At 32.3% G+C, this 17,990-nt stretch overlaps 1 protein-coding gene across 4 annotated transcripts; it reads right to left on the bottom strand.

The window, feature by feature from the left end:
• Positions 1-1,555: 1,555 nt before the first annotated feature.
• Positions 1,556-17,351, bottom strand: LOC148616660 (carbohydrate sulfotransferase 1-like). 4 transcript variants are annotated; one of them, XM_088583856.1, is made up of 6 exons: positions 11,183-11,402; positions 8,351-8,556; positions 5,582-5,698; positions 5,108-5,170; positions 4,296-4,485; positions 1,556-3,127 (listed from the first exon to the last, which is right to left on the bottom strand). In XM_088583856.1, exons 3-6 carry the CDS (start codon positions 5,655-5,657, stop codon positions 2,308-2,310), a joined length of 1,149 nt encoding a protein of 382 aa, XP_088439982.1. In that variant the 5' UTR covers positions 5,658-5,698; positions 8,351-8,556; positions 11,183-11,402; the 3' UTR covers positions 1,556-2,307. The 4 variants fall into 4 exon arrangements, with proteins under 4 accessions (XP_088439982.1, XP_088439980.1, XP_088439983.1 ...); XM_088583854.1 differs by lacking the exons at positions 8,351-8,556; positions 11,183-11,402 and adding an exon at positions 17,191-17,351; XM_088583857.1 differs by lacking the exons at positions 8,351-8,556; positions 11,183-11,402 and adding an exon at positions 14,383-14,500.
• Positions 17,352-17,990: the final 639 nt, after the last annotated feature.

Below are 17,990 nucleotides of genomic sequence, written 5' to 3'. Positions count from 1 at the left end.
TCTATGTACTGGATTTCTAAACTCCACTAGAATCCATACATACAACGTTTCATAGCTGGATCTGCAAAATGTACCATCAAACCTCTTTCAAATGTTTTAACTTCTATACTCACAACTGTCAAAGAGGGTCTGCAGTCCTGCCACAACACTTGTTACTTCCGTAGTGGTATTAATTCAATGTGGATCCTGAAAAATTCGAAAGATCTTTTGGAGACAATCAGTTCAAGACTATTATCTGAATATAATAGCATTAAAACCTATGATTTGTCAACACTGTATACTTCTATTCCCCATACTCACTTAAAATCCCCACTTAAAAACATTATCCATCGTTGTTTTTCCAAAACAAGATGGTACACCTAGATACAAATATATAGTTCTTGGTAGAGATTCCTCATGCTTTGTAAGAAATAATTCCAAATCATCTTCCAAAATATACAGAGGAGGATATTTGCAAAATGCTGGAAGTTTTAATCGACAACATACTTGTCCAGTGTGGTGGACGTGTTTTTTAACAAACGGTCGGCATTCCAATGGGAACAAATTGTGCTGCTTTACTTGCTGACCTATTCCTTCAGTCTTATGAGGCTGACTTTATAGATGATCTGATCCGAAAGAAAGAATATTGTTTGGCCAAATTGCTTAAGCTCAGTTTCCGGTACATAGATGACGTATTATCTTTAAACAATCCTAATTTCGTGGATTTGATTCATCGTATCTACCACAAAGAACTTAAGATAAAGGATACTACAGACACTGTGAAGTCAGCCTCATATCTTGATCTACACTTAGAAATCGATGGTTAAGGAAAACTATTGACCAAACTTTACGACAAAGGTGATGACTTTTCATTCAGAATTGTCAACTTTCCCTTCACCTGTGGCAACATCCCTTCAGAACCTGCGTATGGAGTGTTCATATCACAACTCAAGCATTATGCCAGAGCTTGCCGAAACTACACAGACTTTATGTATCGCGCTAGAACTCTAACAAATAGGCTTCTGGAACAGGGTTATGTTGCTACAAGATTGAAGTCATCACTACAGAAGTTTTATGGTCGTCATCATGAATTTGTGGATCGTTATGGTGTATCCATCTGCACCATGAAAACTGATTTATTCAACGGGTCATGGTTTTCCTTTCCTCGTTTGTCTATCCCAGACTTGACTTTTTATGAGCAACTCGGCTGGTGTTTCTAGAAAAGCAGAGGACGCTTACCCTACCGGTGCACCTGGTCCATGCTCCCAGTTTTTAGTGGAGTCTGAGTTGCTCATATGCTTTTGTTATTTTGGATGTATGATTTTAGTTACTTTATGTTCTTTGTTGTGTATGTCTGTTTTCCATGTCTGGGTTTTGTCCCTGGATTACATTAATTTGATTACCGCTATAACCATGGTTCCCTTGATTTATCTTTCATGTATAAGAGGCAATACATGTAAAATGAATAATTTCAAATCCTAACCACATACTTAAAATGTGTTGTAAATTGAAAACTATCCTTTATGCAAGAGTATTACTTTCTTCAGGTTACTTAAATATAGATATGCGCATCATAAATACTCAAGATAATAATTTTATTGAACTGATATCATACAAATTCATGAAAACAAAATGCATTTCCAAGTTTTGTCAAGTTTAACCATAAATGCAAAAAAAAACAGAGCTACCATAAAGGTTCAAAAAGTTGGTTAATTCTTCTTAACAGTGTTACCTGCATTGGGGTACTACTTTTTTCAGCTGGTTAAGACCACTTGCTAAATATCAAACTTTTCTAGAAAAACTGGCTTACTAGGTCTCAGCATCGTATTAATTTTCCCATAGACTTCTATAGTAGAGTGCATATATTTAGGATTTTTTTTTAAAATGTGAATTGATTCAATAAAACTAGCATTTCTAAGGACATTTGAAAAAATAATTTCCCGCAATGAAAATAGGGTGAGTCCACGAACATCGGACAGAAAAGTAGTCTTGAACTATGAATAGCCATTTTCTCTACTTTCACTTTCGTTTTGCACTCATCAAACCAACCTTTTTAGTGGATCATTTTTATGTTATTATGTTAGATTTTCTTTTAAAAACAGTTTGTCATCTTATAGTGTGATGATTATCCTATTTAATAAGTCATTGTTCATATCTTTTGATCTTTTAATTAGTTTGCAGAGAGGCAAAAAGAAAATGCACTATATTTTTATAACATCCTTGTTTTGATATACAACTTACTTGAAACATAACGTCAAGAAGCGTGCACGTAAATTGAATGGACAAAAGTACTTTTTCAAACTCACATAAAACATCTCCGTTCTTTTTTTATGCATATCTATAATCATCTATTTTTGATGTATTTGTCCGTAATGGAATATCAATATTCCGAAGCATGTGTTCATTTGATATGGTTTTTATACCTAAACGGTCGTAGATGTATTTGCATACCCCGTCAATTTCCATCGCTCGCTTGTACGGTATTTTTAAGCGCCAAGCGTTCGCTTGTTTAGTTGAATTAGATTTGACAGTACATAAGTTGCAGTTCGATTGTTTACCTGCCATTGTTATGTTAAAGATGTATTGCTCTGCTGTAGCGGTAAATGTTGTGCCAATAAAGTCATATAATGTTTGTGCCATACCCTTTGGGTCATAGGCAATATCTTCATAAAATATCGTATTAATTCTTTTTGGGAATCTAGATTTTAGAAGATCAGCGGATACTAAATCCCTGAAAACACGTGTACAGTACTCGGTAACATCTGGAACAAACGTTTTTACCCGAACTTTACCGAACTTGACTTGAGATAACACTGTAGCACGTGGGTCTCTTATCAAATGTATAATTTTCATTTCTGGAAACTCTATCATTAACGGCTCTAGTTGATCTAATGGCGTTCGAATAAGTTTAAACAAAACATATTTTGACTGTAAACAAATATCTCGTAGCATTTTGACACAACTATAAAGAGTATCGTTGGAAGATAAAACGTTTTCTTGGAACACTTTACAAGCTTTGAAAAGTTTTGCTTTTTTGCTTTTTGGCAAAAATGCATCATTCCACACTTTTCTTGGCAAATCTAAAAGTTTACATGTAGTCCAGTTTCTTATCAAATCCCTGCTTGCATCAAGGAAACTTGAATAATACCTGTAACAGGAAAATATTATTTAATGTGAACATAAATTTTGTATAAAAATATATATTGGAAGGTTCGATGAATGTACACGTTCTTCAAAGAATGACCTCTCATCAGCAGCATTGGAACCAACCATTTTGGAAGTACAAAAATCCAAAAATAAGTTGTATATTAGAACTACTCAAAACCAATAACTTCGAAGTAGGAAGCCAAACCAGTACCGATAATATATCAATGTAAGTAAAAAAATCGACGTTATTGTAACTATCCCGTTTAGTATATAGAATGAAGAGTTTGTATATTACAGTTTTCGAATTTTATTCTACAGCAAATTTCGGTTAATGACCAACGGTTTAAAGTTCGGGTTCGACAAGTCTGACCACTGGGCTGGTAAATACTTGACCCACCTACAGTGGCATATAATTGACCCAGTGGTGTTTAATTATTGTTTTGTATTTCCATATAATTTAGTTTCCTTACGATGTATTGCCTAACTCGTAAAGATGATTCAAATGTGGATCCAGACCTTACAATATAGCTCGGCAAAAAATAACAAACGCTTATTTGCTTTTTTTTTTTTTTTTTTTTTTTTGCCTTGTTGAATATTTGATTCCTTACAAGTTCTGGTGATTTTTATTTCATCGCCTTGCCGAGTACAACTAGTCTAAACGGGGAATATTTTGTGCGGTTAGCTAATTTTTTTCGGGAGTAACAAGTAAACGCGAAAGATAAGTAACCGCGAAAGTGATTTATCACACTGTGTATACTTAAAGTTTTTCCAAACCGTAAAAAATAAACATCACAAAATGTGTAATCAAAATTTGACAAATTTAGAATGCATGAAATACGTTTACAGTATTTTATTGATAAGAGTAATCAAGGGTACCAAGATTATAGTGGTAATCAAAAGAATGTAATCCAGGGACAAAAACCAGATATACAGACTATACTTCAACCCGAATAATAAGCTTGTACTACAATACACATAAAGACCAGCTATAAAGTAAAATCTAGTACGAAAAACCCAAACTATTTTTTGAGATTTAAATGCATATCGGCAACAGAGGTCCATGAAAAATAGGATGAAATACCGCCTGCCGGTTGCATACATTGAACCGATAATTAATTTAACTGATATTATGCCATTAAACTACATTGTATAATAATATTATACTATACCTATAATCACCCTTTAAGCTGTGGTATGTTTTGTTTTGTCTCATTGCAAACTGTGGTAGTCGGAGTGGTTCAAACAGATAAAACACCTCATTACTCTGTTGTAGTAAATCTCCAACAAAGGAAGACCCACTCCGCATATAGGTCAAAATGATAATTGGTGTGGGTGACGTCCGTACTTTGTTGATAGGAACTGGGAGTGAAAGAGAGATACTAGCAATATAATATGGCTGCAGTACAACAATTTTTTATTTTTTCAAGAACTAACATTTAAACATAACGTTCTCCTATTAAAGTAATGGCCTTTTCTAAATGATCAAACTTACGTATACGTAGCTATATTAAATTTTATAAGCAACACGGCGGGTGTATCTAGAAAAGCAGATGACTCTGTACCTGGTCTACATGTATGCTCCCAGTCTTCAGTGAGTCCAGGTTGTGCATTTCATTGTTTTCTGTTATTGTTATTTCTGTTTCCTTCATGCTTTTGTTGTGATTGCCTGTCGTTATGTATTTCTATGTACTGCCATTTCTTATACTGTCCATGTTGACAGGCCGGCTAAACGTATAGATACATGTACATTGTATACACGTACAGAGTATTCAAATGCGGTAATTCTAGCATTGGGCATTTGCATTTCCATACGATTTCTAATCTTTCTAATTTCTAAAAAAGATAAATGTTGCGGTAATGATCGATATCCATACTTACCTGTAAAAATAGGGTCGCGGTAATGTATGATGATAAAGACTCTGCTATTAGTTATGATGTTTAAATTTGATGAGGCAGTAATGAGCTATGCCAACTAACTTACCTGTTGTAAATATCTTGCCTAAATCTTTTTTCTCTACACTTGCGTTTTCGAAGAAATAATCATCTGTAAACACAAAGGCACCAATCATATAGATATGCAATTTTTTGTATGCACTAAAATTGTTTCAATGAATAATCTCTCCTCGGCAGCATAAGTCTTATACTTAAGACTTTCAATATTTTAAAAATGAAAATAATATACAAGAAACTCAGAACAAAACAAGTATCGAAATTGGGATCCAAATCAAGCACCTACCAAAGTATACTTAAGGAACTGCGAACTTTTAACCCCGTATGCCGTATAAACGTGTTTCAAGGATCAAAAGATAAAGAAGTGAACTTGATAATAGATATTTCAAACAGATCTTAAGTTACAAAACATGTGATTCTATTTACCCTGATTTGTAGAGTTCTGATTGATTAAAACTTAATTCGGAAAGACATTTCGGGAAAATTATCCCATTGGAATTCTTACTTGTATTTGGGATAGTTTTGTAGACAAGCATGCATGCAACGATTCCCAATATGACGACGGTCTTCCCTTTTCGCATGATTTCCTTCCGTGCTGCCACTCATTGTATCATGATATCATCTATAATTCAAAATCAGAACAAATTTGATTAACTCGTTTTGAAAAAAAATCACTTTCTTAATAAGAACAAAGTAATGGTAGGTATCAAAGATCATATAAAGGCAAATTTGAAACAGTATTTTACTGTAAGGCTGTCATAGAGTAGGCAAATAATTGTGTTAGAAAGACTTTTACACAAATTGCATTATTTTTATCATCGGAGCTCGGGAATAAGGAATATATATTACAATACAAATAAACAAATAATTAGCATTTAATTATCAAAAATACCTATAATTGTACAACATATTGCTCTTGATTCAGCCGGGGTTGCCCCTAATGAGTCTGGAAGATGTCTCCCCATGATAATAGAAGAAAGACTCAATTTTAGGGCTACCGTTTCCTCATTTAATACAATACCAACATATATATATATATATAAATCAAATCTTGCAAATACAGTATGCTGTTCACATGCTTCGAGGAGAAGTATCTCATCTGCAACATTACAACAGAATACATAAAAAGATCTTAATCCGAGATAAATCGTAAACAAGAAGTACTCAAAACCGGAAAGAATAATAAAAGGAACCAAGGTTATAGCGGTAATTAAAAGAATGTAATCCAAGGACAAAGATATGGAGAACAGACATACACATCAAAGAACATGAAGTAACTGAAATCATACATGCAAAGTAACAAACGCAAATGAGCAACTCGGACTCCACTAAAAACTGTAAGCGCAAAAATGCAAACAGAAGGCCATTTCAAGCACTTCAAAATTATACCACATGCAATACAAATAATGAAGCCTCAGTGTTTCAGTGGTTTAAAATTCGGTGGTACCACAATATTCTTGGCTTTTGTGGCATTCAAGCAATAAAATAAAAAAAAAAACAAAAAAAAACAATATTCTTTTTCGCATCCCGTACTCTAATTAAATATTAATAGTGTTTCTATATGGCAGATAAACTACTTGCATTACTCCATAACATCGAAATTAAAGAAAAACACATTCGATTCATTTGCATCTGAGTACCAGGTTCAAATTTTCATTTTAGACGGATCCGCTGTTTACCTATACATATATATGATGATAACTATAAACAATCGAAGTAAAAATGTAAGAGTAAATACATAAGAAAATGCAACCAGGGAGAACCGTTTATTTGTTTGGGGGGTTTTGTTTTTGCGACTCATTTCTCATTTTTACAAAGCTGTTTCCCACAAACTGTATTTCTGAAATTTAATGGTCTAGTAGTACTAACGGTGGAGTTGGTGTATTTTGTGCTGGTAATGTTGTCTTGATTTTTACAAACTGGGGTTCAATTCTGTTTGAGAGTAAAAGAGTAACAAGGGAACCAAGATTTGTGTGGTAATAAAATGAATATATACCAATGATATAGACCAGACAGGGAAAACAGACGTACCAACACGAAATAATCAAAATAACACAGAAACGAATGTGAATGAAAATGAACAACCCGGACTTCACTAAAACTAATAGCATGGACCAGGTACACCGGTTAAGTAATAAGGCTTTCAATTGTTTGTCAATTTGACTGGCTCTTATTTTCGTCAATACATGACGCTTGTTTTCTATAATATTTGTATTTGTCATTTTCACATTTTGAAAATTAAATTTGATCAGAATTCTTTATAAAAAGATTATATTTATTTATAATTGTTGATTTTATATTTGAAACTGACAAAGGTTATCACGGTACAGAAAAAAATTATTTGAATATAAACTACAAAATATAGACACGTTACATAGTGTTGCTACCTAACAATAACACATGATTTCCAGACCTTTGTATGTTATTAGTTTGTACATGTAAAATCAAAGTATTTACTTCCCTTGATTACTCTTTCACACCACTGGGTCGATACTTCTGCTGGCGGATTTGGTCCCCGAGGGTATCATCAACCCAGTAATATAATTTTTAAAATTAATGGTTTTAACAAGAGGAATGACATTCTTTTGATTACCGCTATAACCTTGGTTCCCTTGATTACTCTTGCATCATACTAAATTCCGTAATGCTAAGTTTTTCATGAACTGACTTGTTTCGGTAAACATTTTAAAATTTGTGCAAGGAATTGTATTGTCAGGGGAATAGTTAATTTTAATAAACATTTTCTTAAATTGTTATAAAGAATATGTCCAATAATTGGAAGCTTAATCAAGGGGACATTAAAGAGATGAAAAGTTAATACACATTAACCTCTTTGGGCATATAAGTTAAGCTTAAGATCAATTACAGACTTGTACACGTATAATTACTATCGAAAAATATCAAATTTAATTGTGGAGCACCAGAAACAGTCAGATCGTGAGGGTACACCTTATCAAGCAGAAAGTCAACTCTACAGCTATAGATTAGGTATTGTCCACCAAGTTAATCTGGCTGTTTCGAAGCGAGTATAAAAATATTGGGGTTTGTTTTCAGTTATATCCATGTATTGTTTTATCATGCGGTCACATTTTCTAAATAAAACATGCGAAATATGTCTAAAACTATAAAATGGAGCAACTTCAAACGTAGTTAAACGTGTTGATGTTAACTAGTGCATACCCAACAATATTCAACATTCATTTACAAATGATATTACAATTGAAAATCTCCCCAAAATGCACGTGACACCATAGTAGTACATCAGTTTACATACATGAAACACCGAGATGAATAAACGTAAAACTGTTCGTCTTAATAATTGAACTGTAAACCACTAGTAAGCTTTTTCCAGTTTCTACCTCATCAAACAGAAATTCAACTCTACAACTATAGAACTACATATAGTCCATGTCTTAGGAGGGTCCACCGGTCACCCCTCCAGGTATTTTTTTTTCATAAGTAGGGGTGACAATATTTCACCTAAATGGAAAAAATAAAGCATTTATTACTTAATTCGTTAGCTTAATTTTAAGCTTAAATGCATTTAAATGCATTGCATCATGCAAAAACTTGTTTGAACTATGATATTTTGAAAACATGACAGTAACGGGTAACATAGACAAAAGTCATAAAAAGGAATATTAATAGGAAAACATTAAATTTAAAAGTGATGAATTTTCAACACATCGCTTTCCATAAGATATCAGACGGGTTTTTTTTATCCAATCAGAAAATGTTTTACTTCTAAGTTTAGATTACATTGCTTAAATGATGCCAGTTTTCAGTATTAAAATAGATAGTCGTTTCAGTTTTTAAACAAATTATAAAGATTACTCAATATGTTGCCATCTATGCTCTACAATTTATTTTGGAAATTTGTGTAAAGATTTTTAAATTAGTATTTTGAATATGTTGTTAAGCATTAACATCGGATTACACGTCTTTTATTTATGTGACTTTTAAGACAACCAGTTATCTCTATCTACAGATCTGATCAAATAAACGATGAAACAGCAGGAATCTCATTGAAAGTAATCAACCACGAATAAAATCGTCATGATTTTCCTAATATAACTATTTTAAAAATTGGGAAAGCCGTGTTTTATAAGACAGCTTGTTGAACGACTTGATAAAATGAATGGTCCGCACAACCAGGTACATGTATTTTGAACATTCCCCACATATAAAGTTACTTGTAGAAAGAGATAAAAAGACATAAAAATAACTAAAACGGCTAATTAAGGGATTTCACAAAGACTTTAAATAAAAAAAAACGTATACCAGTTTATATATTGTAAATTTCGATATGCTGTACACGTGTTTCAATGAGTAACCTCACATCATCAGCATTAAAATCAAATATGTAGGAAGGTCATAATCAAAATATTAGTTGTATACAAGAAGTACCCAAAACCCAAACTATCGAAATAGGAAGCCAAATCTATCATCGAGAGGTTCTATGATATGCAATGCAAGGCATGAAGCCTCAGTGTTTTAAATATTTTTTACAATTTGGAATGCTGCACGATTTCATAAACAAGGTAAAATATACTTGTATCTATCGTATATTATATATGTGTATGTAAGTTGTTCAGTGCATGTATTTACTACGAATGTTAAAGTTAGTAGTAAACCAATTATATTAGTTGCCAGGTTGACCTCGTTAACCATCTCATGGGTGATTCACTATGAAGACCTCTTCCTTATTTTGCATTCGTAAGTCATTGACCACAAAAATTATCTTAAAGGTTACTTATCAACTAATGGGTATTTTGCTTCTTAAAAAGGCACTTCACTTATAACAGCGAATAGTGTTAACAGCTGACCAGCTAGACATAACAGCAATTTAATACCTTGTCGTCTTCAAAGACAAGGTCCTGCCAGGTGGGACGTCGAGGAATATTTATTACATTGAAAACATCAAACCTCTTACTTGGCATTGATTTTTGTTCAGCTTCAAAATACTAACAAATACTTAAATCACCGACATTTTGATTTCTAGAGGAAGTTAAATCTATTTTCATGGTGTTATCATACTAAAATAATATCAATATTTTAGCCCTAGGACAATTTGTGTTTGCATCATAAACCCGCACTAGCAGTAACCATGGTTTTATACACAACTGATTTTGTACAGGATTAACTTACAGGAATGTCTTTTATGCAAGAAATTACTAGAATGATTTTTTTCCATACAGGAATGACAAGGTACAAAATAACAAAATATACATGTCATATGGACATCAGCAGATATTCAAAAATTTTGAGGTCACAAATAGCTTTATGTAGTCTGGCCACAAGGAATTTTGTTGATATTCAACTATTTCTAAGATTACATTAAGCCTAACGGGAATTTCTAAAGGAAAAATGAATCTGATAATATTTTCAGGAGTTTGTACACAGTATGCACTAAAGAAGACGAGATCTAGTCAAACAATTTATTTGTTTAAAAAAGAAAAAAATTTTCATGGCACTGATTACAATTTTACTTGAAATATCTCTATTAAATAATTCACAAATCCTTTAACATTTTGAAAACGGGTTTCATGTGATATCTCATTTTGTCGCCATGGTGTATGTTGAGGTACATGCATGATGTATTATTGAATGAGTTTTATGACGTATTTCAGTTCATTTTTTACCGTATATTTAGGGGGAATTTTTAAAGGCCTTGTAACTATTTATCCCCACCGCAGGTTTCATGCTCCTGTCTACAACATATGTTGGTCATTTGTGTGTCCATGTGTCGTTATACTAGTATTACTTTTTAGTTTGATCTTCAAGAACTGTCTTCGTTTTTTTACCGTCGATGTAATCATTTCTGTTGTCGAGACCCTTAATGGATAACTCTAAGGTGTGTTTACACTCGTTGAAGACTTTGATTATCTCTAAAAGTATTTGCTAGTTTGCATTTAGGTTATACGCTGGTGTATTTCCTATGTTTCAAAATATCAATTCGTTTCCTTAATATAATAATTTCTTTTCGTTGTTCAGCATCTTCAGCAGGTCGACTTTTTTTAAGACCGCTTCATCGAAAAATGGGAGTAAGGATTTTTGCTCAACGGTTATGAATATGAAAAATCTGTATACTATAAATGAGCCTTACCATATGTTCATAGTTTCCGTATCTTTTGCATAAGTAATTTTCAAATTGCTTTTCACTATGACATATTATTGACTAATCTTTGTCCGTTTACATCGAGTGTATGTTGTTCGTTCCAGTAAAATAGACTGCTGATATGGCTATTAAACTCCTATTGTCCCATTATGGTTAAATTGCCATTTGACATTTTCTTCTTCAGACACATGTACATTGTATTTCGTATAACTGAGAGTGTTTACGGCAAGCAGTACGCATGTGTAGTGCAATTTGAAAATACCAAATTCATAAAGATATTGCAAATTTCGGTATGATATACACATGATGCAAAAAGTGACCTCTCATCAGAATCAAGAACTACTACAAGATTCAAAACCAAATTGTGAACAAGAAGCACCTTCACGGCAAATATCTATATAGGAAGTCAAATATCCAGCACAGATAAGAAGGATTGAAACTTAAAAGTAAATTTCATAACATGCCAAATATACTGTTGACAGTTACTACAATGTGTGAAATAGAAATTATGATTAAAGGGAAAAGCAACGTGTTAAACGATATATAATCGATGTTCATTTACTATGGAATCCCGATAGCTTTTATACAGTAATCGGAAATTAACATAAATTACACTCGTTAGGCAATTTGTTCATGAATAAATAGCTAATGTGATGCATCTACATATATATGTGCATGTATTTCAAAGTTGCCCAGTATTAGTATTTTTTTTATCTTTTTCATACTGGGTTGTATCAAAAGTTAACTTCGTAATAGATAGGTCTAAAAAACAAGTTGGCCATTCAAAACTCTTTTGCCATTTTTAATATTCAAATGACAAGTTTGAAAAATGCAAATTTTATAATTTGTTTTCCATTCAATGTCATAAATATAAAATTGCATATAGGAGAAAAGAGGAAATGAAATTTTGAATACTACGTGCCCGTAAATAATCAGTCGTGCAATGATCGCAGAAAATTATTGATTTCTTGTAAGACTTTAAATATGAATTGTAGTCCAAACAATATGCACACAGTTGCGCTAAAGCATCATACCCTCTCCTTTCAACACACACACACACTTTTAGTGTTAAATACCTTAAATAACATTCAAATGTTACATGGACTGACAGTACAAATCAATGCAATATGTCCTATTGTGATTGTAACATTTTTACCATCCAAGATATATATTAAATTTGGAAAAGAGAAAAAGACAAACTGTCTTTTTGTCTATCTAATTTTAAAATTATAAATTTAAATCGGTAATGTAATGTACTGACTTAATGAATAACAAAACAAAACAATAGGACACAGTAATTGCATATACATGCACATACCTTCTTCCATTTAAAGAATAATCAGCCGACATTGAAATCACCCTTTCCACGGAAAAATATTATCCATTGGTAATAATTGATTCATAAGATTCCTCGAGCTCCATAATAATTATAATAGCAAAAGTTAAATATATCAGTTTACAAACCATCATTTCAAATAAACAATATATAAATGACGACATGACAAAAAAGCATCGTAAATTAAAATTAAAAATTAACGATTTTCCTTGGTCCGTTAGTCCTTAAACCTCTTTTATGGTGAAATTATATTGTTTCAATTTACGAAACTTTCGTCATGATTTGCACTGTGTAAAAGCATCGGCATTGAAAGAGGGCCAAATTATAGAACAAAAATTTGAATAATCAAATATTTAGTCGTGCAACTGCTGAATTGTCGAATGTCTGAAATGTTTATAAAAGGTCTACATAAATATATAAATAGTTGGTTTTCAGATGTATTGCGACCTCTCCAAACATAGCAAATGGAATGCATGCGTTATGTTTTTATTATTTAAGGAGGTAGACCTAGGGTAAGGGACATAACTCATAAAATCAGTTACATGTTTGTATCACATTCAATTTCACCAAAACCTATCAAGTTTTCAATTCACACAGAATGAAATCAAAGATCCTTTGATGCTTACACAACATTGATATAAAATGCTGAATACAAACGTACCAATGATTTTTAAAGAGTTGTGTCCCTTACCTTAGGTCTACCTCCTTAACTCAATTGTGATCTTTCCTTAAAAATTATAGGATTATTTGAACCCTACAAATGTTTTGAAAAAATGGTTTAATGTATTTAAATTATTCTTTTTCTTTGAGACTACTTGACTGTCAATGCATTTGTGATTCTTCGATCTACAGGTATGTCCGGAAAATGAATTTCTTTACATTGTGTTTACAAAAAAAGCCGTTTTGGTAACCGTTCAATCAAATGTCATTATTATCAAAAGGTAAACGAATTCAGTCTTTAAAGTACAATATTCTGTGATACGTGTAATGTTATCGTGATAGAGAGCAGCTCGCACAACTTAATACATAAAAAGTTACAAAAGTAAATGAGCAATTCTGACTCCAATGAAAACTGGGAGGATGGGGCAGGTGCACCGGTAGAGTAAGCGTCCTTTATGAATAAATATACGTGGGACAGTGGCAGGTAATTCCATGCAAACATTTATTTTAAGATATACTTAACATTTAAAGAGGAAAGGCGTATGGTTTTTGTACGAATGCAACGAATACGCAGTTTTTGATTCGTGTTCGACATTATACCATCTATTGAGTTGTCGTACCCTTGTAAGTGGTCATCTGTCAACTTAAAACGTCGCCCAATATAATTGAAGATAACCGAAAATTGTGAGAAGACTACAGAACTACCAGATGTCTTGTCTGACTTGTGTCTCGTTCGTTTGTTGATATTGAGTGTTGAACACCTGACATACAAGGCGATACTGTGTCTTGTGTTCAGTCACCAGGTCAATTTTTTTTACCCTGGAAGAATGTCTGTGTCAGGCTTTGATTTTTTATGTTTTGTGCTTTGTGGCTTAAAGGGCTACTATGCTGCTAGTATTCTCGGGGACGAATCCACCTTGCAGAGATGCCAACTTAGTAGGACTAAATATCGGCAAAAATATATTAAAGCACTAATTGAAAGGCAGCAGAATCTAAAGCCATTACCAAATCACCAAAATTTGAAAAAAAGAAAGAAGTTTGCCTTTCGGTCATTTATTTTTATTATCCTTTTAAGAAAAATGCGAGTTTGTACTTAAGGCAAGAAATGCTAGTGACCGATTCTGCTATGTCAAGAATATATCATTATTTTTGTGTCTATACATTTTTGCAAAAATAAATATAAATACTTTACCACGTAACAATAATTGAATTAGTCTTATCCCATTGAATTTCTCTTATCCCATACTGTTTATAATTCCGAAGTTCAAACGTGGCTGTCTAATAAATCTTAATAGATTATAAACATGTCTTGACACTAAGATGCAATAAAGTATATTTGCATGGGAATATGATAAACTTTTATTGCAGGCTGATAGTTTCCACCTTGTAAAATCTATAATTCAAATTAAACCTCCATAAAACTTTACCCAAATGACACATATATGTATTGAATTGTATAAGGTGTCTCGAATCGTAAATAATACTTTTCGAAAACGTTAAATTGAAATGCTTATTTTTCTATACTGTTTATCTGTTGCCTTTTCTTTGAACGATTTATTCATTTATTCATGAGTTAACGAAACTACAAACCGTGTTGTTATTCGTTTATATTATATATTTGATTAAAATATAACTTTTTGGTATATGCATTATAAGTGTTTGTTTAAACCCTATATCGTCTACCCTATAACACATACCCTATATCCCATCCCTTCATATATCATACTTGAAGTATGGTTAAAATGTATGACATAATGATCATGACATGTTAAAATCTGTATCACATGCTGTATCAACCCTCGACCTATATCATCCCGCGGGCCGCTGGCCTTTGGAGTGATACAGGAGTCTTGGTTTGATGCAGCATGTGATACAGATTTTGACATGTAATATTCAGTACAGATCGATATAGAATTATTATCTGTTTGTCCTAAAACTATCTTTCTACGTGCACACAAGAAGTTTGAGTTGAATGAAATACTCATTAAAGGAGCAAAATTGTATTGACGTATAACCGCATAACCTCTATACTACGTGTATTTCAGAGATCACCAAAGGTCTTCAACAAGTGTACACACACCTTTAAGTAAGCTCTGAAATGCTCCAATAACAAAGGTAATAACATCTTATAAATTAAACTAAAAAGTAATATAATCACACAAACGACACATTTATGACCAACATTACAAATCGAAAACCAGCAATGTATATTACAAAAAAAGGGAAAAAATGATATAAAGCATTTTTTTTGCTGTATCAAATTAAAAAAGGTGTACCATAATATGGCTATATACCGAAACCACATACATAGTGTACATGTACACTTCATTATATACAGCTTAATTTTCTATGTCATATAAGCTTCTTAAATCACAACATATGTATTGTCGAACTGTTAGAAAATCAATCGAAATGTGCAATATTGTAATTTTGTACTATATCTGTGAAGGTTCATTCAATCATAATATTTACGTACTCAAGTAGCAAAATGGATTGCTTTTATTTTTATTTATTTTTTCATTCATTCATTTTATTTTATTTTCCTTTCCTTGCATACATTCTGAACTAATCGGCACATTATCAACACTTAACCGTATTAGACCTACACGACTGAGTCTGTCGATGTAAGATTCCGCTAAAGTCAAAACCTAGGACATTACTGTCAAGATTAATTTAATCAAAATGTTAAGAATACAATTATTATGTTCCTGAAAATTTTACTTAATACTTTTGTATACAGTATTCTCATATATGCATGTTTCTTTCCTTCACAAAACATGTTGAGCTACAGCCATATTTTGCTAACAACAGAAATGTAAACATCAAATTTTAAAATAAATGTACGATTTACCAGAACAGATTTTTGTCCGGAAATGCAAATATGCTGTTCCTAATTATTTATTTCAGTTCAAGCAAACAATAATTTGTGACAAATTGCCAGATTTGAATGAAAATTTTAATATTTTATTTTCATAGGTATTGGTATTTAGCTGGATTGTGGCATGTGGCATTAAATATCTCAATTCATCTAAATTTAAAAAACTGTCTATATGAATTTCAGATTTAAAAAAAAATTCAGGTTTTTGACAGCCGTGGATTTATCATTAGATAAAGGATGCTGCTTCCACTTTTGTTGTTAATGTTATATAGACGTTGCAATGCATTTGTTTCTAAGTTTGACTTGTGCTTGAATGTTAAATTCAAATAAAGATGCATTTCGCTAAATTAAATGTATCATTAAAACTAAAAAAAAACATTTCATTAAGGAATGTCCTAAATATTGACTTCAGTTGAACCTTAATCGAAACACTTGACTATAATACAAGTAGCATATACCTTTAATTAAAAAGAAGTAATATAAAAAGATATGCATTTATATTTAAAATTCAAATTCTTTCTGTGGTTTAAAATTCATGTAAGGCGCTGATACTTTAATACATAAATGTTACTTCTCCAGAAATGCCGTACTACTCTCGTTTGAAACCATTTCTATTCAATAGTACTTTGACTTATAACTACATGTTTGTACTTGAAAGAAATCAGACACGTCAGATTTTACATGTGTATACAGGAGTTTGTATCGGGGACCACTCCTGGACTTTTCTATGTTGGGCTTTGATCAAATCATAACATTATAAAAGCATGTCTGAAATACATGATAAAATCCAGGTTAATCAGTCTTGTGCTTTCACTAAAAGGTTTTTTTTTAAATGGACATATGCTAACCCAACACATGCATATAGTAAATATATAGAGCCTAGTCCTTCAGTGAAAAATCAGATAGTTTCTCTCTAATCGAGAATGTGAGACTTTACAGGAGGTACATGGAATCCTGATGTTATGGACGGTTATCATCGCGTTACAAATCCATAAAAAAGAGTTTTATGAATACAAACTCCATATGCTCATTTCTCGGCATACTTATGAATCTAATAACTTTCAATGGAGAGAAAATATAACCGTTACTGCTACAAAATAACGTACAATTATTAAAACATACCTTTTGGTGTATTTTTATGTCCATTTATTCAGCTATATTTTGTTCGGATCGAGTCAAAGAGGAGCGGGAAAGATGATAAATTGGGATATAATAATCAGTTTGTTAAAGATCAGATATTTCGAGGAATCAGGATAATTGTTTTTGTCTGAAATGGACTTATTTTGTAACAGATGTTGAATATATTTTGTAAGGGATTAGTCTTTCTAACGAGGCGGGAAGGTTTTCCTCTGATATGAAATCAATAAAATCGTTGTAAATTAACTCTTTATATTTGGCTTATGAGATGACCCATAAAGACTTCTTCACATAAAGCGAACCTCAGATGTTAATGCATTTACTTTGTGATATTTGAATGATCAAATGCCCAACACTTTCCCTTTCGATTGATTATGATGAAAGCAATGATCTCACTATAAGAGGCACGTATGTCATGGAGTAAATGCAAAAGCGATATTAAAACAAGAGGCTCTCATGAGCCTGAATCGCTCATCTGGTTAAAGTTTGTTTTTCAAGGGTAATAAGTTCTGCAAGATGTTGTCCAACAATTTTGACTCAAGAAGACTTTGGTAGGACTTATCATAAGGATCATTTCAGCAATTTGAAGTTTCTTTCTGTCTATCATAGTTTTCATGATACTGGCTGAAAACTGTTAAAAACCGTTATTGTTCAAATTTCAAGGACAACAACTCTTACAAGGAGTCGTCCGACAACTTTTATCCCTGAAGACTTTTCTAGGCCTGATAATAAGGATCATTTCAGCAATGGAAAATTTGGCTAACCGTGGCGGTTTTGGAGATATA

Source organism: Perna viridis, chromosome 5, assembly GCF_037379345.1.
Source record: "Perna viridis isolate PV_CMFRI_1.1 ecotype Kerala chromosome 5, ASM3737934v1, whole genome shotgun sequence".
Classification (NCBI taxonomy): Eukaryota; Metazoa; Mollusca; class Bivalvia; order Mytilida; family Mytilidae; genus Perna; species Perna viridis.
This window is presented reverse-complemented; position numbering and strand designations above follow the sequence as displayed.

Bases quoted from the DNA above. Each gene is read 5' to 3' on its own strand.
- LOC148616660 (XM_088583854.1), bottom strand. From the start codon at position 5,657: ATGCGAAAAGGGAAGACCGTCGTCATATTGGGAATCGTTGCATGCATG. The intron at 5,171-5,581 runs GTAAGAATTCCA...TTGTGTTTACAG, and splicing joins CAAAACTATCCCAAATACAA to ATGATTATTTCTTCGAAAAC. The intron at 4,486-5,107 runs GTAAGTTAGTTG...TTTCACTCCCAG, and splicing joins AGGCAAGATATTTACAACAG to TTCCTATCAACAAAGTACGG.